This window comes from Xyrauchen texanus, chromosome 22 (assembly GCF_025860055.1).
Source record: "Xyrauchen texanus isolate HMW12.3.18 chromosome 22, RBS_HiC_50CHRs, whole genome shotgun sequence".
NCBI lineage: Eukaryota > Metazoa > Chordata > Actinopteri > Cypriniformes > Catostomidae > Xyrauchen > Xyrauchen texanus.
In genome coordinates this window covers 22,484,157-22,510,233 of record NC_068297.1, presented here as the reverse complement: position 1 = coordinate 22,510,233, position 26,077 = coordinate 22,484,157, and the positions used below count along the sequence as shown (strand labels likewise).

At 37.8% G+C, this 26,077-nt stretch overlaps 1 protein-coding gene across 1 annotated transcript in view; it reads right to left on the bottom strand.

Moving 5' to 3' along the window:
* The window catches only part of arhgap5 (Rho GTPase activating protein 5), a 58,911-nt gene extending 37,331 nt beyond the window's left edge, over window positions 1-21,580 (bottom strand). Inside the window, exons 1-3 of the mRNA XM_052153913.1 lie at window positions 21,340-21,580; window positions 14,318-18,204; window positions 13,989-14,142 (exon numbers count right to left, since the gene is read on the bottom strand). Coding sequence (XP_052009873.1) covers window positions 13,989-14,142; window positions 14,318-18,031 — 3,868 coding nt within the window. The 5' untranslated portion in view covers window positions 18,032-18,204; window positions 21,340-21,580. The remainder of the gene's footprint in view (window positions 1-13,988; window positions 14,143-14,317; window positions 18,205-21,339) is intronic.
* Window positions 21,581-26,077: the final 4,497 nt, after the last annotated feature.

Genomic DNA, 26,077 nt, shown 5'->3' with positions numbered 1-26,077 from the left:
AAATGTGTTAAAAATAAAATAACTCAATTAATCATGCAACTGATCCATATGTAAATTCCGTAATAACGAATGTTCCTTCCATTGAGGCAATTCAAGCTGGATGTACCACCTTGATGTTGCGGTAGGGGGCAGTCAGCATTCCAGCTGTGCAGGCAACAGTAACAGGCAACATACAGCCTTCCCTTTTGTGCTCAAAAACAGATGGACCAAGTAAAACAGAATGTAGGTGTCTCGAGGAGCGTTTGCAACATTTCAATCTAGAGTACCGTTCAAAAGTTTTGAAACATTCTTTATTATATTTTGTTTTTCCTTCACATTGTAGAATATTAGTAAAGTCATCAAAACTATGGAATAACATAAATGAAACTATGGGAATTATGTTGTGACAAAACAAAATCAAAACTGTTATATTTTAGCCGCTTTAAAGTAGTCACCCTTTGCAGACATGTACTCTTGACATTTTCTCAACCAACTTCTTCAGGTATCACCCTGGAATGCTTTTATAAACAGTATTGAAGATACTGAGATATAGAAATAGTTGTGATTAATTCAATTAATTAATTGGCACATCATATTATTTAATCGCTTATAAAAAAATGATCAATAGACAGCCCTAGTAAAACATTTCTCAATCCTTGGCAGTCTGATCAAAACTGAAAATGGAAGGTCAAGTGACGCATATTCTAATTTGGTATATCATATTCTGCATACTGTTGTACACTGCATATTTTGGCCAATATAGTACTGCATATGCTAATGCAGAAATATTTAGTGTAGCATGGTAGGATGAACATACAGTAGCTATGGCTTTTGGCAGTTTGTGCCAAAAATGGAAGTGAATAACCTCAATCCATCCAAAAATGATTATTCTGTTATACACCCTTGAACAATCACTATAAGCACGTTCGGAAACAAAACAAGTTTGTAAAGTTCTGCTGAAAAATTCTGAAAGTTCATAAGCTCCATGCTTGATTTGCTCAAACATAAACTCTCAAAGCTTATGGCATCATCACCCTTCCCTTCATTACATTTTCTAAGCCACATTCTGGGTTTAGCTGCACTGGCTGATGTGTGGCGACAGCCTGTCAAAGCCAAGCACTTCTGACATCCCCTTCCCTCCAGCACAACAAGCAGTAGCAGACCAAAGGGAATAACAGGACTTTGTATTGTCAGACACTTATTGCTAAGCATTCGCCAGAGACCTAGATGTGTCACAGGAGGAAAAAACCAGAGTCATCAAAACTTTACGCAACCCTCCAGCAAGGTGCTTGTCTCCAGTGAGCAACAGTCAACAGGAGGGAAAGTCCACTTACAGATCATGAAGAGCCTATTAACTTAAATGTGTGAAAGGAGAAAAGGGTATGGTATGAAGTGATATTATAAGGAGGTGCTCCAATCAGGGCTTGTCTATTTATACTGATGTAGTTACTTCCTGAAGAGCTTTACGTAAAAATGTTGAACATTAGGGCTGTTAATTTAATACGTAAATTTTGTGTGATTAATTAAAAACAAAAAACAAAACAAAAGTGATATCAAAAAATGTACGCTATTTATCATGCCTCTTGACCCGTACATGAATTCTATAATAAGGAACAGCCTATTACTACTATTAGTACTCAGGGGAGAGTGAGTGCTGACAGCAGTGAGGAAGAAAGAGAGAGAAACCGGTGGAGCCGTGACAAAGAGGTGCACGATTGAGATATATTACTATATATTACTGTTATAATATCTTATTATTATTATTATCATAATTTTTTACAATTTATAACAATATTTAAGTTGAATGGGTTCCAAAAAATAACTGTGTGAATGAAAAGTGGACTGATATCTTACAACTAAATTGAACAAAAAACAAAAAAGGTCTGAATCCTTTAAAGTCCAGATACAACTTGAAAACATTTTGCAAAAATGAAAAAAAAAAAAAATGTCCTGATGACTTATACTGGAATTACTGTTAATTTTGCTGTTACATTATCAAGTATACTAGTTAACAATACATTTTTCTTAATAAGCTATATATTTATGTTGAAATAATGTGTAGTTACAGGTTTGTGTTTCTTTACATATTAAAGAGTAATCCCAATTAGTTCCACACAATAACATAAAGATATTCTAAACTGAATATGCAAAAAACAACAATTCGGAATGGGTTGATACTGAGACTTCCGATATCGGAATCGGAAGAGAAAAAGTGGTATCGGTGTATCCCTAAGAATAATAGCCTGAAAAGTAGAGGGAATGATTTATTTCAGCTTTTATTTATTTCATCACATGCCCAGTGGGTCAGAAGTTTACATACACTTTGTTAGTATTTGGTAGCATTGCCTTTAAATTGTTTAATTTGGGTCAAACTTTTTGCAATAGCATTCCACAAGCTTCTTACAATAAGTTGCTGGAATTTTGGGCCATTCCTTCAGACAGAACTGGTGTAACTGATTCAGGATTGTAGGCCTCCTTGCTCGCACATGCTTTTTCAGTTCTGCCCACAAATCAAATTGAGGTCAGGGCTTTGTGATGACCACTCCAATACCTTGACTTTGTTGTCCTTGAGCCATTTTGCCACAACATTGGAGGTATGTTTGAGGTCAATGTCCATTTGAAAGACCTATTTGTGACTGAGCTTTAACTTCCTGGTTGATGTCTTGAAATGTTGCTTCAATATATCCACATAATGTGGTACCTTCAGGCGTTTGGAAATTGCTCCCAAGGATGAACCAGACTTGTGGAGATCCACATTTTTTAGTCTGAGGTATTGGCTGATTTCTTTCATATATACCACGTAGAGATGGTTTTAAGCTGAGTTTCTTGCTTGTTTTTAATCTGCCAAAATGAAGTATTTTTTGCATTTTTAATAATGAAGGATTGACGGATGTCTTAAAAACCTTGCACTCACGCAAAATTTGGAGGTTACGTGGTCTGAGTATGAAAGAGAGAGAAAGAAGAGGAGAGCGCTCGGAGCCATGTGTGTAAGTGAGAAAAAGATGCTTTTAATGCAAAAATAACTAACACACCTCTTTGTTATTGAGGCATATGGAAGTTTTTATCCTGATAGTAGGCTGCTATAATAAGTTCATAACTTTGCGTGTTAGATCAGCTGTTACTTGCCCCTGTGCAGCCAAATAATTTTCCACATTCTCACGTAGTCATTTGAATCGCTTAGGAGTGAATCCCCCCCAGTGGACTCAACTGTAACGGCAAGAATTGGTGAGAAATTCAGAGAGAACAGATTCAGCATTGCTCACGGCAGGTAAATGCGGAAATGAACATCCTTTTTGAAATATTCTAGAAGTTTTTTTAATATTCGACTAGCTGGTGCAGAATGATTACTCGATTAGTTGATTACTCATGCACTTCCCTAAATAATACTCTTACAAAAATTTTCCACGGTACCCATAGTATCTTCCAAAATACAGTACCAGTTACTATGGTTTTTGTTGCTACAACAAAAATGTGGTCACTTCGTATTAACTATCACAAAAGAGAAATGAAACAAAATGACACTATTTGAAGTTGATCCTGTATTAATTTATGATTTCACAGTAAATCTACAATACAGCAATGACATGAACTACATTTATGATTTAAAGGTAATCTATAGTTTAGAGTAATCAACAATAACAATAACTGCAATAACTATAGAACAGTACCATAGTAATTGTTTTGTAAGACTACAAAAGACAGCAAACATATTCAAATAAAGAATCTGTACTCTAAATCTATGAAGATTGGGCTATTTAAAATCCAATACATCATATTGAGGAGAAGATTCTCTGTAGCCCCAGGCCTCAAACTGCAGAAATGGGCATGACAATTATTCCCCACTGAGTTAAGTAATCCCTGTGGCTGAGAGGAAGCCTTGACGTATTGAAAAGCAGGGCTAAAAGGCTAAAGAGTAGTGAAAAGGCTGACTCTTGCACTTTCACTGTAAAAGAGTCACTTTAAAAAGTGCATCATTGCAACAACATTCTTGGAAAAGCGCAGCATATTGCTTTTGTGACCCAGTGGCAAGAACATGAATGCCCTCAAAAGGTGAAACTGAATGAGATGTATGCAAATTGCATCTGAAAAGATACAGGCTGTGTTAAAAAACTTAGTGCGCTACCTACCTAGACATTTGCTCTCTGAAATAATTTGTTATACAGTAATGCTATTAATCACAATGTGTAAATAAACAAAAATATATTTAAAAAAAAAGCATAAACAATCCTGTCCCAATCCCCTTAACAATACATTAAGATTTTTTAGGAAAAACGGTTCAATGTAGCAAAATGACGGTTCATGGATTGTCTGTAAACACACTTCTGACCTTTCACCTTAGGGCTGTCGTGATCATGTAATTTTAGTTGCTGATTAATTGCTATACAAATAATTGTGCTTAACAATATGCTTTTTTTGCTCATTTGTCAAAGCAGTAAGCTGAGTATGCCTGCTGTTAGCTATCCTTGCTTATGCAAGACGTTTTCAATTAAATGTGCTTCGATGGTACATATTTTATTTCACACTTGGTAGAGTGCAGTCATTGGTGAGGTAATCAGGCCAGTGCTTCAAATTTTGACTTGCCCTGCCAACACAAAAATGAAAATATTTGTTTTTACCATCATGGCAAAAAAAAAAAAGTGTCAGAAGCTAAATATTTTTTATATATATTATATTTTTTAAGACAATATTCCTCAAAAATGTATCACATTTAAATTTTAAAGATAAGATGTATGCCTTTTGTAATCTCATATAAGCGCTTTATAGATATAAATTCATAAATAAATCATATTAACCTCAGGTGTCCTTACACATGTTTTTAAGCAAAGAGTTCTGTCGAGCAAATGATGGGTTTTTAGATTTAGTCACTGAGTTAAATATTTGATTTTAGGCTTAAAGTAATAAACATATGGATCACTGAGAGAGGAGACCTTGCTAATAAATCAGTTGTGATGTGTAATATACATAAGGAACATATTAGGCCTAATTTGTGAATTAAGAATGTGGATATAAACAAAACTGACTGATACACAAAGCACAGAAATAAAATGCCAGTAAATTCCTGACATACTGTAAAAGGTGTGTTATGAGGATGATATGAAGTAGACTGTTTTAACAGTCATCTTCACCCTGCAGCTAAACAGCTCTGAAAATAATAACAGCCATAGTGATTTTTTTTTTTGCTTCTTTTCATATCAAAAACAATTTTCATGCCAAATTAATGTTTACACTTTGAAATATTACCTAATTAAATGTATACTTGCATTTTGGTACAACACATTGGTAATTGCTGCTGCTAAGACACTTGGAAACGTGTGAGGACAGTTCTAGGAGTGCACTCTTGTCCACTCACGTGCCTGTGCTTTGGCGCTATGGAGTTATATATGTGGCAAAATTCTGTGCATGCAAAATTTTATTTAGACTGTGCAAAATGATACTTTGAGCGTGCAAGTTGATATTTCGAGCACAAAAAAATTAGTTTGTACATGCAAGATGATATTTTGAGTCGGAAGGGAATATTAAAAGTGCCATGGCAGAGCTGAAGCACCGAATGTCATCTGATGGCCTCAGAGAATTGATGCGACTGAAATACAGGCTTGCACCAACCATGACGCAAGCCCGGATTAGTCTGATTCTTAAAAAGGACAAAGATCCAAGTGAGTGTAAGAATTACCATCAAATTTCCCTGATCCAGCTAGATTTCAAATATTGTCAACATTTTTGGCTAACCAATTAAATAAAGTTATGACAACTCTTATACATATAAATCAGGTGGGGTTTATTCAGGGCCATAGATCTTCTGTTGATGACATTACATGTTTTATCAATATCAGTGTCAATGTCAATGTCAGTGGCGAATGATCAGATTCTGGTAATCTCAATTGATGCCGAAAAGGTGTTTGATATGGTAGAATGGGATTATCTTTTTAAGATTTTGGAAATGTACGGGTTTGGGAGTACGTTTATTGGATGGATTAAGTTACTTTATAGACACACGATAGTGGTGGTACAAATAAATTGATTAATTTCAGATTACTTTACTCCTGATAGGGGTACCCGGCAGGGTTGCCCTCTTTCCCCATTAGTGTTCTGTCTTGCCCTGGAACCATTAACAGCCGCGATAAGAAAGGAGGATGATTTTCCAGGGGTGATGTCAGGAAGTGTGGCTTCTGCTTTACGCAGATGATATATTATTATTCGTATATAGATCTATGCCTTTCCTCCACAGAATTATTAATTCCTTTTCTAAGTTCAATAGTTTTTTGGTCTAAATCTGAAGCTTTGGCTCTGACAGCATACTGCCTGATCACGACTTTTCAGCCAGGTGCCTTTCAGTGGCCCAAACAGGGCATTAAGTAGTTTATTTTGACCCTTTAATTAAAAAGGTTTTCGAGCGATGTGGGCAGGTGGGCTTCATTACATTTATCGATGATTTGGAAGGATAGTGTTAGTAAAATTAATTGTATTCCAAAATTCAAATACCTGCTACCGTCTCTCCCTATAGATGTCCCTGTGACAGGGCGGAGGATGGGGCCGGGTTATGATTATACACACCCGGTCCCTTATCAGGCTAATTAAGCCTCCGAGAGGGATAAAGGCTGATGGCAGATGGTGGTGCAACGAGAGAAAGATAGTTTACGGACATGTCCGTCATGTGTGTGTTTGTGTCTTTTGTTTAAGTTCATCATTAAAATATTATTTATATTGCCAAGCCAGTTCTCGCCTCCTCCTTCCCATTGAACTACGTTACACTGGTGCCGAAGCCCGGGAAGGAGGAGGGATGCCCGTCGCGGAGTCCTCGACACTGCCGTCCACTACACTATCCACTACACTATTACACTATTACAATGTAGTTTTACACATGGGAGAGATGAAATTAACATAATTTCAGATGAAGGTGGTAGCTAACACGGCCAAGCTAGTAGCTATGTAAGTGTAACTTGGAAACCTAGATAAACAAATACTCGTCAAGAAAACCAAATACTAATATAGACCAAACTAAGAGAGCTAGACAGATATTTATCTAGCTAGTAAGCCTATTGGCAGTGTACAGACTAACAAATATATTTCAATAAGGTTAAATAAAAACAGTTAAGTCAACAAAAGAACTGCTTTCGTGTGGTCATAGTGTGTTACACATTTCCTTTCTGGAAAACAAACTATCCCCTTCTCTTCTGTTTTGATTAGCAGTTTGATCTGTGATCTAGCCAGCCAATCAAAATGTACCACCTCATCTCTGATTGGCGGACATTCTGGCACATTAAAATGTGTAAACTTGTTAAGCAAGCAAGCAGTCAAATCTATGAGCGCACACAGAGTGGGTAGTAGGAGAGAGCGAGTGAGATCTTGCACATGCAAAAAAGAGTGGATACATTTCATAAATCTGAGCAATTTCACAATAAAAAAGTGCAAAATGTATTTATTTTTGCTCAAAATGAATATATCTGTCATGTTCACTGTTGTCTTTTGTTTTTGTGCTTTTTATTTTGAAGTTTAGTTTAGTTCCTGTTTACTGTTGTCTTTTGTTTTTGTGCTTTTATGTTGAAGTTTAGTTTAGTTCCTGTTTCCTGTTTGGTTTTTGTAGTCCTTTGTAGTTTCTTTTTATGATTGGTGTTCCCCTGATTGTATCCACATGGTGTCCCTCATTCCCTTGTTTGTTCCTCTCTGTATTTAAACCCTGGTTCTTTGTTCAGTCATTGTCGATTGTTGAATGTTCACGTATTCATGTTTGTGCCCATGTTAGCATACTCTTGTCATTCGTGTTCGTTCGTGGAAACCTTACCCTTCGTGGATGTTTTATTAACCTATGTTCTGCTGTATGTTATTTTGTGTTTGAGTTTGTTTTTTCCCATCGTGGACTTTTCATTTGTTCCCGTGTTTGTCTGTGCTTTTTGAATAAAACCGCAGTTGGATCCGCACCTCCCGTCTGCCTTCTCCTCCTTCCCACACAATTCGTAACAATATCATCTTTGCAAGAAGATACATTGCTTTACAAAACTGAGTTCACACACACATACAAAATACCTTTTAATGCACTAAAAATATCATTTTGTGCACAAATAATTTTTTTTGTGTGCTCAAAATAAAATCTTGAAAATTTTATTTTGAGCTCGCAGAATTGTGGCATATATATAACTCCATATGGCGCGCCCAATATATTATGCGTTTGTGTGTCTTTGTGAGCTAATCTCTGAGCGCTCGGTTAGGAGGCTGTTTGCTCTGTGTATTTTTTGTGCTCTCTCGCTTGTTGTTTGCTTGCTCTAATGTTATAAATGGAGATATCGGGCAATTGACAGTTCTATCGGCAAGACACGCAGGCTTGAGTGAGGTTTAGGATGCCATTTATTTGATAAATGTAAAACAAAGTAATGTCTCTCTCTTTGGCATAGGCCCCGTCCGGCAGTCCGAAGGAGTTGTGCCCGGAACCGTCATATCCTGCCGGAGATAGGAGGCAGGGGCGAGGAGCCTACCCCTGTGCGGGACAGGGCTCAGTTGGTGGTGGTGGGGTGGCGGAGGTTGCCTGTGTTTTAGCGCACTGAAACAGCAATGTGATATATTGTGAGCAGACTTATAAAGCAATGGCTTACATGCGATTGGCTAGGAATTACCCCGCTAATGAAGTGATGATGTACAGCTGCTAGTCTTCCCGCTAGAACTACGCTGCACTACGTTGCACTTCCATTTCTAGCAACTGTCCCAAATCTCTCTCACACTGGCACATGTGCAAAGTAGCTTTCTTTTAAATTCTTGGGAATTACATCTTTTATTTGTCTGTATAAGTTGGGAACTGCCATTTTGGTGAGTTTTGAGATTTTATTTAAGCTTTTTACTGCATGCATATCACATATTTCAGCACTCGATTGGAAAATTCTACAATAGCCTATACTGCTGGAGAGGAAATGCAACTGCTCTTTTATAGTTTTGGTGCCTTTAAATGCCACTTTTGTGCTACACAAACAACCCACCTGAGTTATTGGGCTTTCCTTCTTACGTAAAGACCAAAATAAGCCCACAGGGAGGTCTTCGTGTTTGGCTTTGCAACTATCCTGGAGACCATGTTCAATGACAGCTCATCAAATTATGTTGCCAAAGCAACACCAATTAAACTTGAAATATGGGTTGGGATGTTCTACCTGTTTTGCTGCTGCAACAGAATATTAAAAAATACTTGTATACTTGTGAATACTTGTGTTATGTATTTTGCAGGCCTATGAGATTTAACCAAATAAAGGTCCAACGCTGTTAAAACTGAAGAGTGTAATTTATTCGCCACAAGCCTTACCTACAAAATTGCAAAAATTATTAGTGTTTTCAAAACGTTGCCCAGTTAAACTCTTAAGGAAATTATTTATCAAATAAATAATTAGTTCAGAGCAGCTTTTGGGTCCAAGTAAACTGCACAACAATTTTAAATTGCATTTAAACATTTGAAATTATAGACTGATCTTGATTGAACTGAATTCAGCAACAAATTACATTGAAAGTCCTGCTGCTGAAATTGGTCTTTGCTTACAGAAATGCAAATCATTGCCCCCAGTGGCCAAAGCCATAAGTTTTGTTAAACGTATTTGTACATGTGAGCTCCAGTTTCTGGGTGAACTGTCCAAAGAGTGGAACCAAAAGTTGTAAAAAAGTGGAACCAATTTTTAGTTGTAAATTATTAAATGCAGTCAAAAGGAATGCATATGTTATTTGAAGAGAAATCTAGAAATTCATACTCACACTTGAATTGATGCAAAGATGTCTGATTGGTGATAGGGCTTGTCAGTAATTTGGCAGTATTTTGTTGTTTTCAGGGTAGATGAAATTTCGGAAGCAACGTGTCAGTTTCCCAGGTGATCATGTTGGAAATTAAGCAGGATTTTAAATGCAACAATGGGGGACACATCCAGCCAACAAAATGCACCTAATTTGCAGTCCATTTGTTGCAAAATTTCTATTATTGCCACAAAATGTCCTTATTTTGATGGAAACATGATTGTAAAATCAGCTAAATCAGTAAATCAGCTTCAACAACAATGTTGAAATCAAAGTGATTGCAGTCTGCCCATATTATCACTCAAGATGATAATGTTTTAATTGTGACAGGCCTATTTGAGCCTTTCAAATATTTGCTTGGATCTGACGTCACTGGCTTTTTCTGAGAATATTCCTCCTCACTGTCTGTTCAGTTCATGGTTTCTGGCCTTCAGGTTATTACCACAAAGCACTGCAATAAAGAAATGACAACGGTGGCACTCTTGTGCTGGATAAATGGAGCATCCAACACTGTATGAGCCATGAAAGTCAATTAGGAAACATCTATAAGGTCAATTTTCTCTATACAGTTTCTAACACAACTTGCTCAGATTTTCAGTATGGATGAGACACAAAGATTAATAACTGTGTATGTGCATACAGTATGTTTGGGGAAGTGGGTTCTTGAGTAAGTTGTTCTTGACCAAAAGAAAAACTGTTTGGCATAGCCTAATAATTTCCTCTGGGTTTCACAATGCAGGAGCAAGCGAGATAGAGAAGCATAAATGGGTGTGAGAAAGGGGAAGCCTAGAGGGGGAATCTCGGTATCGGCCGATACTGATCCCAAGCCGATACCAGTGTGTTTTTTTTGCATATTCAGTTTAGAATATCTTGACATTATTGTGTGGAACTAATTAGGTGTTCTCTTAAATATCTAAAAAAAAAAAACACAAACCTCTATCTACACATTATTTCAATATAAATGTATAGCTTATTAAGAAACACTTTATTTATTATTTATTTACTTTCATTAACTAGTATACTGGATAATGTAGCAGCAAAATGAACAGTAATTCCAGTCTAAGTGTAGAAAAGAAACCAAAGTCTTTTGTTGTTGTTGTTGTTGTTTTAATGCATCTGGACTGTAAGATATCAGTCCACTTATACAGTTATTTTTTGGAACCCATTTAACTTAAATATTGTTATAAATTGTACACAAATACTAATTATGACAATTATAATAATAATAATAATAATAATAATAATAATAAATAGTTATTAATATTATTATTATTCACTTTTAATTTTTATTTTAAATACAACAGTAATATATTTCATTCATGCACTTTTTAAACCCTCACAAATTTATTTTGACATTCTAAACTCTCCAGGAAGTCCTGTATGTGTCAGTTTGTAGGCAAGTTCACAGTAGTTTAATTAGCTTCTTATTCAAATTCTGATCAAATGCACCTCTGGTGCCATTCTGCATATTATAAGTGAACCGAACTATTGAGCATCTACATCTGAGATGTTGTTCGTGAGTAGAGCTCAAATATTGCGCACTGCGTAAAGGCTAAAAATAGCCATAAGTGAATCACTCAGGGATGCGTGTGCTTATGTGTGTGTCAACAGAGCAGCACCAATCACTAACATGTTAGCACTGCGCATGCATACTATATTACTATAAAATAGTAATGATTATAGCAAAAATCTGAATTGTTGATTATTGCCCTTGATATTGTAATCGCGATTATTAATGTTGATTAAAATATTAAATTACTGTGATGTTACAAAGTAAGCAACTGTGTGGTTCTTCAGAGTAGCAGATTTCAATGGTGGATATGAGCTGTGCTCCAGTTTCTTAAATCGACCTTAAATCGACCAAGTTACTACATTCAGGAAGCCCTTTGGTGGTGAGATGGGACCATTCATCCCGTTAGATCTTCAATGGTGATCTTGTTCATGTAAGATCTTGGTTAGATCATTTTTGGCCTCAGTGGTTGCACTTTGGAAATTAAAAACAATAATTTGCGATGGCAGTTTGTGCGATTCGTGAAAATGTTTGATCTAGCAATACCAGCTGTGTGGCAAATGGGTCTTATTAGAGCAGACGCGATATCAATGACGGTGATTCCTGAAATATGCTATTCATGCCCTATTCTTTATTTTGGCTACACCTACAAAACACACTTAGAACAGTGAATTACTTTAATGCTATTTTGTACAAATCACATTCACATTGGCCTACTTATTAACACGACAAAACAAAACTGTTATCAATGATGATTATGATTTTTGCTGCCCTACTTGACTGTAACGAACATGACTAATCCTTTTAAAAACAGCAATATCGTAACCGATACCGATCCATAAATCGGATCGTTGCATCCCTATGGTCGATGAACCTTTTCATCTGCCATCTCTGCCAATTCCAGAGGAAGTGAAAGGAAAACTTAACAAAGCCCAGATACAGCAAAAGTCATGACAAACCACCCACATTCAATATAACTATTCAGTGTTGACAACAGAACCATAAATAACATTGCTTTTTATAATATACCACATATAGGCTCTACTAAAGACAAAACATGACGTAGGCAACACATCTCTAAATACTGTATATTAGCAAATGTTAAGTGCCGCTCGAAAGTCAATTTTCAAAATATGAGATTTAAAAAAAAAAATTAAACATGGAAGTCAAAGTTTTCAGATTTTTTAAATATAAAACAAGTTAACATTTTGTCATAAAATTAAAAATAAATGTTTTTCGAATTCCATGTTACTAATAAAATCAGCAAATCTGTGACACTGACCATGTTAACTCCATGTTAACTCCTTTAAACAAAAGGTCAGATTCCCTTACTTCCATTGAAGCACACAAGATGCTCTTTGGAACATTTTCAAATCATGCTATAACATGGATCGTCAACTTGTGGAGTCCATGACAGCTCAAGTGCATACTGTATTTATAGACATACAAAATACAAAAAAAAAAGAACTTTTCACTCAAATTGTAATACTGATAATATAAATAGAAATTTTTAAAACTATATTAAATTACAAAATAAAATGCAGATTTTCACAAGTGGGCTTTTGAATGGCAAAAGTTAAAAGAAATACCACAAAAGAACAAATTACATATCATGTTGATAAAGCTAAATTAATGTTTTTATAAGGCTTCTTTGTACAACCCACAAAAGCGTCACAAACAGAATTAAACATCTCGCAAACAAAACCAACTGCACTGCACATGCACTGTGCTCTAAACAACAGAATGAAATCTAACCGTGATCTTAGTTGGATTAACACATAGGCTTCATCTGTGCATGCCCACACCAACAGAAAGCAAAATCAGTTCACCAGCAAATTGGCCTACTATTAATCTCACCACAGACACTTTGCCCACTTTCTGTACATTGACATACCACAAACAGTATCTTAATAATTTCCCTAAGAAACCACATCACTGCATGTCATCCATGCATGAGTTTAACTGATCTACAGCTGTTGCCAACCCTAAAGGCAGTATGTGGGTGTCACCTACTTACTTATGAAACCTCAAGCAATATCACGGGTCAGCTGGGCTTTATTGACATCTGTGTTAGTCAGAGTTTCCATTGAACACTGAATCAGTTACAAAACAAGATACTGAAATGTATGTTGTAATCAAATAATCTGCCACTGTTAAAAGGCCTCAATCACCTCTTTAAGCATAAAAAAGGTCTAAATAAGGCCAAAATATCCTAAAATAGTATCCTTGTGTCAATGATGTATGACAGTGCTCAGTGTTTATTTGTCACTTATAGACTCTGTGAAAACCACAATCTATCTGAACAAAGTGCTCTGTGAAAATTAGATCATTATAAACACGTCACCATACAAATCCATTTAATCATTTACCAAACTGAGAGCCCTCCTTCCCGGCCCATCAACTTCCTGCTGTGTCAGAATTTACCTCAGAGTAATGCGTTTAATTAATTTACTTATTGATGGTATTTGAAACGCATGCAGAATTTCCCACTCTTTAGAAAATAGGCTGCATCAGTGCTCCACAGTGCTCAACAAGAACTAAAACATTTGTAACAGTCAAATTGTGTCTGTGGCAAACAAGAAAATTAAAATGTCAGCTTAAGGATAACTGATTTTGAGCAAAAGAAAGATTCTTAGTAACCTGTGATTAAAGAACTGACAAGACGTGTTCACAAATTTTCAGGTGCGATTTGAGTTACTGAGCTTGAATTCAGTCATTCAGCTTTGGAAACCAGGAAACCTACCTGTCCGTTCAATGTAGTCGACACACTTCTCAATAAACAAAGGAATGGGCCTATCAGGAGACACCAAGTTCTGAAGCGGTACCCCAAAATAGTTGCTCTCCCAATTTCTTCGCGTTGGTGGGTACAATGGCTTTATTGTCTTTGTTGATTTTGTCTGTTAAGAAACAAAGACATTTTACTCAATAGAATAACTACAACGTATATTGACATATCAACAATAATATGTCTTTGTTTCTGATGTAAGCATTTCATATAGGAGAGCGTTGGACGTTATAATACACAATTACTAGATAAGTAAAGTTTATAAGTACTTGAAATAATTAGCTAACCTTTTTGGGTTCCTTGGTCTTTGGTGCTTTCTTTTTCTTCATTTTCTTATCATCCTGCTCTGGGTCTGATGTGATGGCTGGATTGTCTATTCCACCTTTCCAAGGATCCACTGGCGAAAGAAGAGGGTCCTCTTCACTTCCTCGATTGCCCCTTCCTTTTTTCTTTTTCTGCATTGCAGGCCCCGACTCATCGTCACTGACATCCGAATGCACTCGTCTATGATAAGCTTTTGTCTTGCTAAAGAGAATCTTGGACCGATGTTTGTACTTAGAAGGTCGTCTACCACCCTGAGACTTCAACATAGAGTCAAAGCCATTCTCCTCATCACCATGCAGAGCAAGTCCACCAAATGAGTTGCGGGTCTTCCCAGATCTACTGTGTGCATCTTCAGGTACAGCATATATATCATCATTAAAGCCTTTTGATTTGAGAGTGTCTGCCGGCTCTGCATAGTTGTCAGATGCTTCAAGGTCATTGCCATGAACCATCACTGGAGCACGTGTCCATCTAGAGCTCTTCATTCCAGCCTCAATGGTCCTCAGAAGGTTAGGATCCAGCTTCTTCACATTGGGCTTGGGCAGCACGTTGGGTTTGGGTTTTACTGGGGGAGGCACTTTGTGGTTACGCTCATAATCGCCAATGGGTGTGCTGTGAACAGGGTACTCATTTCCTTCAAGGTCGATTCTGTACTTTCGTTCACTAGGGTTGGGCAGCAGCAGAACTTCGTCCCCTATTGGGCTGTAAGGTGGTGGTCCCTCCCCATCATCCTCAGAGTCAGGGTAGTACTGGTAGGCAGGTGAATGACAGTGAGGTGATTGATGGAAGACATCTTCACCGATGCCTATTCCGTCCCTACTGTTATCAAACATGAAGAAGCTTTCGATGTTGCTCTTCTTCTCAAGAACCTCATTGAAAAAAGGTGTGAAAACTTCTGTCTGCCTATGATACTGAGACAAGGAGTAGAGCGCTGTAAATTTAGCTGTAATTTCCGTGGCAATGTGCTCCCCTTCAGTCATGAGCTCTTTTATCGCCTCGTTCTCAAAAAAGTCTGCTTGGCTGTCCGTAATGGCCACCAGTTGAACTGGAATGACATCCTGGACCTCGGCCAGGAATGCCCTCAGCATAGCCATGGAAGACTTTCGTTTTGCTGAGTAAACGAGTATGTACCCATGCACCAATTCGTCTTTTCTAATTCCAATGGAGGAGTGGTATGAGAGCACGGTGACCTGTATGCGTCTACGGCTGTCGCCGATGATTTTGTCGAGGATTAACGTGTTGCATTGACCATGCTGGCCAGCACTGCAGGAATGTGAGTCCAGAAAAGGAGAAAGAATGAGATCCACACTGAACGGATCTCCACACATGGCACACATGACTATCCGCAAATCAGTCTCTGACAAATCCTTAATGGAGGGCATTGGGCACATCACATCAAAATTGTGCTTCAATCCTTCTAACACTGCTCTGAGGGCCTGTTTAATCTGAGACTCATTAAACTTTCGCGGAAAAGTGCTGGGGGAAATATCTATAAATGTACACTGTAGCTTATTTGCAAGCTGTTGGCCCTGATGCCTTAAAATAGGCATGTTTTTACAAACATTGTCTCGCTGATTTGCTAGAATGAGAATGAATGGCACTGGCTGGCTATACCTATCCCTTCTGCTCTGGGCAATCTCGGCTCGGATCCGGTTTACACGGTCACCAATGTAATTAAGTGACTCTATAGAGCTGAAGACACAAAAGAACCCATGGGGCTTGAAAGTCGATAGCCAGGAATGGTTCAAAAGCATGCCAGAATTGACATCCACAGGCAAAAGGTCTAATTCATAGATTTTCCCGTCCAGGGTGTATTCATCATCAGTGGACTGAGCTCGGATTTCATTCGAAAGTTCCTGTGCCAGGCCTTCTCTGCCCACGAGACACAGGTTCACTTTATCAATGTTGGCACTGTTGTAGTAGATATTTGTGCGACCGTGATCCAACTGAACGAGCCTATTTGCGAGGACCTGCTCAACTTTTAGATCCACACAGGCCGTGCCACTGAGGCATGTTTCTTTTGTGGGGTGATAGACAAATCCAATGTGTTTCAGTAAAAGAGACTCCCTGTCGGTGGCAAGCTTTTGAAGGGCTCTGTATCTAGGCTCCTCGTTAAGTACAGCATGAATCTCACTCATTTTGTCACAGCTTGGGGTCGCATTCAAATCCAGGTCATAGAACAGCTCTGCATGCTCAAATAGCATTTCCTGAAACTCCTCTTTGGCCCTTTCAACTATTTCCTGCTGATGTCGACTATAAACATCTCTGCGATCTGATTCAATGATGTATTTGTACGCCTCATCCTCCATGACAAAACACATGACCTCTTCCCATGGTTGTCCAGGGCTAATAAAATGCACTCGCTCCAGCGTCTTCTTGAATTTCTCCTTCATCTCAAACCGCTTCTTCTCTGATATCAAATGCTGGACGTGGTTTTGATAAATCCTCTCTCCTTCCATGGTTTTGAGGATATCAAACGGCACTCTTCTGTCATCAGTTTTATCAAGGTGGTCTGTTTCATACCACGGTGTTTGTTCTAACTCAATGAAGCAGTACTGAAACTCAGGCCTGCTCTTCATAAGGTTTTGAGCCTCTGTCCAACTCAGGGTCTCAATTTCCTCCAGGTTGTTAAGCAACTTATTAAGAATTTTTGGCAGACTGGTAAAATAATCCTCCCTCCGCCTTTTGATATGCTCTTGTCTTAGCTGTTCTGTGTGCTTCGAAAATGTGTTTCTAGCCTTTCTGGTGCCTTCTAAATTTATGTAATCTTCATAGTCTGGGTGGTTTTTCAATTTATTGCTCACAATTTTCCAGTTTGTGTGATAATCTCGGACAGTTTGAACAATTAGTTTTTCAAACTTGTCTGAGACTGAAGCTACTAAATGTCTCTGGCCTTTGTAAGCTTCCAAGTAAGAGATGATTTTGGGTTTACCTCGAGTTTTGTCCATCTGCTGTGTAAGGGCATTGAAACAGAGGTCCACATTAACAGATGCTCGAGCCGATGTCTCGACAAGCATAAGATTCTTTTTTCCTGCCACAAATGTCTGGACCTCCCTTAAGTATTGCTCAACACACTCATCACATTTCGTTGCAGCAATGATGATGGGCTTTTTTGCCCTGGAAATTTGAGAATAAAGGTTGTGGACAAATTTCATTTGGTCATCGAATTTTCTGTTGCATCCTTTGCTTACATCTATACACAATACAAAGCCATCAATATTGAGCTTGCCATCAGGCATCTGTTTCTGATCAAAATCCTGTTCTAAACCAAGCTGGTCTGTGCAAATGTACATCAGTTTCTCAGCAGACTGAAGCTTTGTATTTGCAGCCCGTTTTGTGTAAGGCTGTAAGTTTGTGCTCCGATGAGGCAAGAAGGTCTGGTCATCGATAAACTCAGTCTGTTCAATTATCTGAATTCTACACTCGAGGCCATCGTCCCCTCGATGTAACACCTCTCCCCAGTATAAGAAGTGATCATTATTCACCACACGCCCTCCAAAGTCAATTGTGCTTAACACAGAAGTGTGCTCCAAGTAGTAGCAGTCTGCACTGGGGTGTACATATCTGTTGCATAGGCATGATTTACCTACGCCGCAGTTGCCCTTCTCTTTCTCAGTGCCTGAGAGCCCGACAACACTGACAGCATATGTCGGACGGGGCTCCTTATTCTTGGCCATTATTTTGCCCCTTTCATTGCTTGTTACGCAAAGCAAAGTATGCCAGCAAGGCAAGCATGCACTTCCATTGGCTAGTGCAGGTGCATTTCCATGTCTCTATTTGAATGTGATGCTGTATCTTTAATATGGATCATTTGTCCTGGTTGACTGCTTGTTCCTCTCTAGTCACCTTCCTACAACACAAAAATGCAAATTATAAATGAGATAAAGCTTTAAGTGTCCAAAAGTCATGCACATTATCACAAAATGTATCTTTTTAGCAAACAGCAGTGGATAAATGTGTTGACAAATGATACTCTGGCACAATCACAACATGAATTAGTACAATCAAACATTATGTTGACTAAAATATCAAGTGACAGAAGTGTATCCATCAATACCAAGCTATACCAAAATATTATGATCCATGTATTAGTGATGTGTTTCAGACAAATGCATGCCATGTCTCAATGTGCAGGAACAGCAATAATCTGATTTAATGGGCATGTTCAACAAGCTCACGCATTAATTAAATCATAATATAAGTGGTAAGAAGGCTTGATCCTGTGACACATGCAGGCACATTCAATATATGCATATACTCTTGTTTTCTGAAAATACTTTTGCAGCATTTGCAATATATATATATATCAGTGGGGATTTCTTTAAGACTGCAAGGGAAGCTCAGCTTCCCCTATAATGTCAAAAAAATAATGGTCAAATATGTACTATTGTGTAAACAATTTATTGACTAAAAATGCGTTAGAACACGTTCATCTCGAAGACGAGTTCGTTCAGAATCAGCTACATTACATATAGCAGGTCGGCTGACTCGATTTACTTCTCATACATTCCCGTAGCTTCAGTGCATTTCCCTGTTGAAGCCGAAGCGTCCATTGACTTCAACGGGGCTGCTCTGAACAGCTTTTTTCAGTGCTCGAAAATAGACGGTCATTGGATAAATGCTGCGATTATGTCCCGCCCACGGACGCTCAGCGTCTCTGGGGTGAATGAGGAGTGGGCTGGCCCGGACTCCGGGCTTCCGCGTGATGATTGGAGGATCTGTCGAAAGACTGCATCTCCTTTTGATTGACAGCTGAATCTGTACTATAAGAAGTCACTGAAGCTATTTCAGCTCAGTCCCATCGCGGATTTCTCAAGTGTAGTCGAAAGACAAACTGCTGCAACCTATTTCTTTATATTTGTTTGGCGAAATTGCTAGTCAATTTGCATAATACATTTCACACAATTATACACCACATTCCTTGTTTCAGTTTTACCAAGTTTAATATATTTTTGTTTTAGAGCGTTCGTCTCGTTCATTCGTTCATACAGTAGGCTAGGCTAGCGTCGTACGGGTGAAACTGCGCACGATGGCAGACGGTGCTAATATTGTCGACCTGATTTTGGTGAAGCCATTTGAAAGTCTTCTTTACGAGGAAAAAATTAGAATTAAACAGCAGGGCAGATCAACACCTAAGATTGATTTAGTGCAAAAAATAGGGTAAATAAGTTTATAATGTAGGCCGAAAATGAGCTTCCCTCTTTGAAAGACCAGCAGCCGCCACTGATATATATATATATATATATATATATATATATATATATATATTAATATTAATTATGCATGCATTCTGTGACATGAGATCATGCTTCTAGAAGGTAATAGAAGGTAACAATTGACTAAGTAACGAAGGATGTAAACAATTTTTTTTTAATGTCATACTTGTCCCAAGGACGCATAACTATGACCACTTTTGAGAGAGTACTATAAGCTTTTCCACATTGTGCAAGCTCGACAAGTCTCATGGTTTATAAAAGATGCTAAATGGTGCTGACAATGTCATAAATAACGATCGCGTTTATTGGACATCAACTACTAGAAACACAGGACATTCTTGTCAAGACGCGTTTCTTGATGACAACAAATGTTGACAGCTGTGCCTGGCTGTATTTCTCTAGCATGGATCTATGCAGGGAGGGAATGTAAAGCAGACAGTATAATCTGCTGAAGGTGAAGATCATCACCGCGCTGGAATTCCGACCGGCACGCGAGCTGCGCTATAGGCAGCATAACACGGGACGCGGCAAGCGCGAGGGTCTAGTTGATTTTCAGAGAGGCACGCAGAAAGCGGCAAATCGCAGGCGGCGCGCAAGCGGTGCTCGTGCACCCAAAATCCTGCCGCGAGAAATACAAATATGTGAACGCTTTATTCACAGCCAATCCTACAAAATTTTAACTGAACAACTAAGTATTTGTATAACTATTATATGAACTATATACACAGTTAAATAAACAGTTTAAAACTATTGTCCAACTACATCTACATTTTCATCATACATGCAAGTCTGCTGCTGTTGGTGTGCGTGTAGGTGACTTCGCGAGTTCTTGTTGATTGTAACTATGGCAACAACCGCCCCTGAAATCGCGACATTAGCACGGTTTGACTCCACAAAACGCTTCCTCTACTAGAGACTAGAGAAAGCGGCAACCGCGAGGCGATTCCACCGAAAACCGCGTCCCGTGTGAAACGGCCTTTACTGGGAGACGCGAGCCAAACTGCGATCAGATGCGCGAGCGCGTCACGTCGACTTTTGTTTATTCACAATTATGTCAACGAACTGAATTCGTTTTTTCAAACTAGCATGAACTGCCAAGAATTTGGAGTCATATACTTAAAAAACTCAGTACAGAGTATTTTTTTACTGTAATGCAGTAAAAAAGTGACTGTGTAACGGTACTGAGAATCGTCATCTAATACAATGGGGAAAGTAAAAGTAAAACGTCTGGATGCGTAATAGTAAGGATGAATAATGGTCCTAAACATATTATTTTATATTTTTCTATGGATTTGGGGGTAAATATTATGTTTATGTAATTTTCTAGACAGGTTTCGTGAGAATCACTCCTTTAACCCAATGGCTCTGCCTGCATTCAAATCCCATGACTTGCATTTCACGTGGGAATAATTTGATAACTGCAAATCACACGTGCTTACTTGTCGTGTTAAATAACGATAAGATACGTTTCGTTAATTTAAATAAAATGGGTTAGATTGTGTGCACCGACACAGGCCTTGCCCCGTTCAAGGCATTTGACGCTTCCTTTACTCGATAGCTTCCCAGTTAGCCAGGGCTAGTTTAGAGTGACACCGATACACCGCATTGTAAATGAAAGAGACACATCTGTGTAATTGTATAAAGCAACATAACTATTAACAACACACAGAAATGCATGACCTATTTAACCGATCAAAACGTAAACAGAAAAGTAAAAGACAAACAAGCATGATAGAAAGTCACATACTCCTCCGTGAGCATTCCCCTACCTAACATGGTCGCTCCCGACACCACAGACAGGAGGTGGCATTCCAACTATTCCCCGTAAATTCCACAGAATACATCCCCAAACAATTCCAGTTGTCTTTTTTTAACCCGTGAGTGATTGGAATAATCGGTGAAATCTCCAAAAGGGATTGTTTTCGGTATCTTCTAACAGTAAGGGTGGTATGCGTGTAATCGGAGAGCCATCCCCTCCCCTCTCATTCCAGTCAGTAATGGCGACGGATAGATCCAGCTCTCACTCACTCTCTCCCCACTAACTTTTCCATTCCGCTCACCGCGGGGACACGCTGCGCGCTCACGACTGGCCCCCAGGATCATGAAGGCTAATAATTTTTGTGGATTTTTGATGTCTTAATGCGATTTAATTTATGTTAGGGCAAAACCAAAAAAAAGTAAATAAAAGAAAATAATGCACGATTAGAAATGCACTGATGTGTATTAACATTGTAATTATACATTTATGTGTTATTGCTCAACATGATGAATAACGACATGCAATATGGAATTGGTTTCAGATAATAACATTTTTCTTCCGTGGATATGCAATTTACTAGACGGGAGAAGAGTGGTCAAATGTGTAAAATAATATTAGACAGAATTTTTTTAGGCAATTAGCCCATTAGCATTTACGTTTTCGTAAATATTAATTATTTGGACCAGTTACGTTTTTTAATTGTTTATAATAATTCTTTTAATAAAAAAATATATTGTGCATGTCTTATTTGAATTTTTTTAATTCATATTTTCTAAATGTAAAACTCTGTGGTCCTGGTCTGTTTGGATGAATGCTCAGCTGTCGCTATGCAACTTCAGTGACAGAAAAAAACTCTGGATGGATTTGGAAGCTCTGTCTCATCCTGTTTACACCATTTTTATATAATTAGATTTGTCACAAAGTAAAATTTAAACTTTTTTGTTTTGTTTTTATGTTTCCAATGAATTTCCTTATTAATGATTATTATTTTCTACCTTCCAAATGTTTAAATCAGTTACAGTTTTAATCAAAAAAGGCTACAATGTAATAAGCACATGATACAATTTTTTCATATTAAAAAGCTTGAAGAAGTTTATTTTTGTTCTGCTGCCATTAACCAATAGCACTAGACATGGGAGGGTCTGTTTAAAGGATTATTCCAGGATCAGTCTGATTGACAGCATTTGTGGTATAATGTTGACTACAAAAAAATTATAATTTTGACTCATCACTTCTTTAAAAAAAATATGAAAATAAATCTAGGTTACAGTGAGGCACTTACAATGGAAGTGAAAGGGGCCATTTTTAAAGGATTTAAAGGCAAACATTTGAAGCTTCTACTTTTATAAAAGCACTTACAGTATTTATGCTGTTGAATTGTTTTACAATCTGAGCTGTAAAGTTCTTCAAATTATAATTTGTACTGTAGCTTTTGGGGTTTATGCTGCTACGTTGTCATGGCAACAGAGTTGTAGTTAAAATTGGATATAATTGTACACAGGGTATTTAGCAATTTTATCGCACTAAAATCATCATAAAACTCATATTGTTTATGTCTTATGGCAATACTTTTGAAACAGCAATATTTTGTAGTTTACAAATTGGCCCACTTCCATTTGAAGTGTCTCACTGTAACCCATTTGTTTACTTTTTTTAAGAAAAGAAGGGACAAGTCAAAATTCATTTTCATGGCAATCAACATTATGCCACAAATGCTGTTGATTGAGATAAAATTTTACTTGGAATATTACTCAAATTAATTAAGGTGGGATATACTGTAATGTCAGCCCACATCGAGGTGTGCTCCAGCCACAGTGCAGCCTCTCTTGTGATTGAAATAACTATTTGAGTGACCTTTATTTCTGACTCTCTGTGTTTTGTATATTTTTCCCTGTTCACCAAAGCTATTGTCTTGAGAGAGATCAGTTCCCAAGACAACGCCTGTCTGTGGTCAGTGGTCGAACCACAGCACAAATGTCAAGTTTCTTGGTGTGTAAATGAAAATGGTCAGTCAAACACTACCGGCCACTATGTTTTTGAAATCATTGTTTTGATGAACATCTGCTTCACATTATTGCCACGATTGGTCAAGACAGGAAAAAGGAATCTTATTTGAAGGCCTATTATTTAAAACTGCTTATAATCAACAGGCCTGTTGCAATTGTAATTTAAAAGCATATGCCTGCATAACAAATCAAGAATGCTCAAAATTCAATGGGAAACTCATTCATTGGCAAGTCATTGTCATTTTTTCTCATTTTATTTTTCGGCAAGTGAGGTGTGGAGTTGTTTCAGTGCCAAAGCATAATTTTTAAGTGCCCCTTTGGAAACCATGACCATTAATTTGACAGTAGTATGACTTTTATCCAGAGCTGCTTTGTTTTTCTGTAAAAAGGGTCTGAAAGGCCGCAGCATGAATTTTATCAGTTACAGGATTGTTAGATGTTATTGCTATCAGTCATGTGCACCCATCATTTTCTCTAAGGACATTCATATCTTCTGGCAAGCACTATGGACCATAACCCATAGTGTCTGAATGCCAAAGTATGATTCCATTAAAACTCTGTTCCAATAACAAGAGGATGCAATGAATGTCTTTTCTTTAAGATTTTTGTGTGTTTGTCATTCAATTTATGATAATCAGGCAGTTCAGAAACAGCATCTAAACAGCATCTCTTATCATAGCCCTGAAGACAAACAGTTCCTAGCTCACCCTCTCAAGAGGCCATTGAACATTCCCTAGGCTTTCAACAGCCATGTTTCAATCATGTTCACTTCTCCAACTATATTTGAATTCTGCTAATTTACTGCCACAGATTCCAAAATCTCCTTTTCTGTTCCACAGAGGAAAGAAAGTTAAACAGGTTTGGAAAATGAACATTGAAAAAAATAAATAATTTACTAACCCTTATGCCATCCCAGTTGTGTACTATATGACTTTCTTTCAGCTGCTGAACTGAAATAAGATTTTTTTTAAATAATTTCTCACCTCTTTAGGTCCATACAATGCAAGCGAATGGGTGCCAAAATTTGGAAGCTCCAAAAATTACATAAATCAGCATAAAAGTAATCCATACGACTCCAGTGGTTAAATCCATGTCTTCAGATGTGATTTGATAGGAGTGGCTTTGAAACAGACCACTTTTACATTCTTCTTCTTGTGTTTTTGGTGATTCACATACTTTATGCATACCGCCCCCTAATGGGCATGGAGAAGAATTTCCAAAAAGGACTTAAATATTGACCTGTTTCTCACCCACACCTATTATATCACTTCTGAAATCTGGATTAAAACACTGGAGTTGTATGGATTACTTTTATGATGACTGTAAGTGCTTTTTGGAGCTTCTAAATTATAGCATCCAATTCACTTGCATATATTTATAAATCAGTTTGATTTCAAATTAAGTATTTTTGTTTCCTACCAAAGAAAGGAGCTGTTTCTAGATCCAGATATCCTAACTGGGATGTTTTCATTACTGTTATAAATTTTGAAGGGCGTCATACTATAAATAATAGCTAATCTATAAAAGAAAAAGAACTGCATTCATTTCTGTAATGTTTGATAGCTTCCACCACACCTTTTAATGCAGTAGTAATTAATGCTGTTAATTACTGTGAATCGTGCAAATGTATGGACATCAAAAGCACAGCATAAGTCCTCATATCAGCTCTAACATGTGTCCCTCTGTCTGTGCTTCCCTCTCTCTTTTTTCATAATGAATTATTTACCTTCCCCCACCCCCAAATCTCCTTCCAACACCCCTCAGATGTGCTGATTCCCTGTCAGCTGTGCCTGGAAGCCTTGCTGAGAATCACTGATGTCCACACCCTTTGTGTGGATTCTGATTGTGCAAGATAAGGCTAGCCATTGTTACATGGATTTACTGTCATTGACATCTGTTGGGTTAAATAGTTGAGAGCTAAGGTATATGTTCAAAACAGGAAGGGTATTCCCCCAAATTCATTTTCGATAAATACTTGCTCAACTACTCAATCTACTGGTACAGATGATATACAGCTTTTGCTCCGTTTTGATTGAACTAGTAGAGATCTGTTCACAAAGTGGTATTGTAAAGGAGACAGTCCAGTGCTAGAGCTATACTTAAAACCACCTTCAAATTGACGCCTCTATGAGCATACATTCCATCCTTCCATTCCCCTGTGTGCTGCAGTGCAATTGGAACCAGCTGCTGGTACTCTTTACACTGAGCAGCAGCAGCAGAACATCTACATTGCCATGGTTATGGATCCACGCTTGCAATACTGGGAAGGGCTGTGTTCCGGGTAACTAAAGACAAGGGCTAAGTTCGGAATAACAAACGAGCATTCTACTCTTACTATTTCATATATAGTAGTATATAATATGTCATTTTCGGTATGCATAGAATATCCTGATTACTTCAGTAGCCTACTATATTTGCATACTATACAGCATAAGCTACATGCACACTTTGCTTACTATTTCTGCTGTAGTGAGAATATTGCAGTGTGCTTTTCCAAACATAGGCTATTTACAGAATAGCATACTAAAACACTGCTTTTACAATTGCATATTTAGAAGCATATAGAACGTTAGAATACCCAGATGACCTACTACATTTACATGCCACATAGCATACTACTATTTCTGCTGCAGTAAGAATGGTATGGCAGGTTGCTATTTTGAACATAGGCTGTTTGAAATTGCATACTACCATTCTACACCCACTATTGGATATATAGCAGTATATGGTATGTTATTTTCA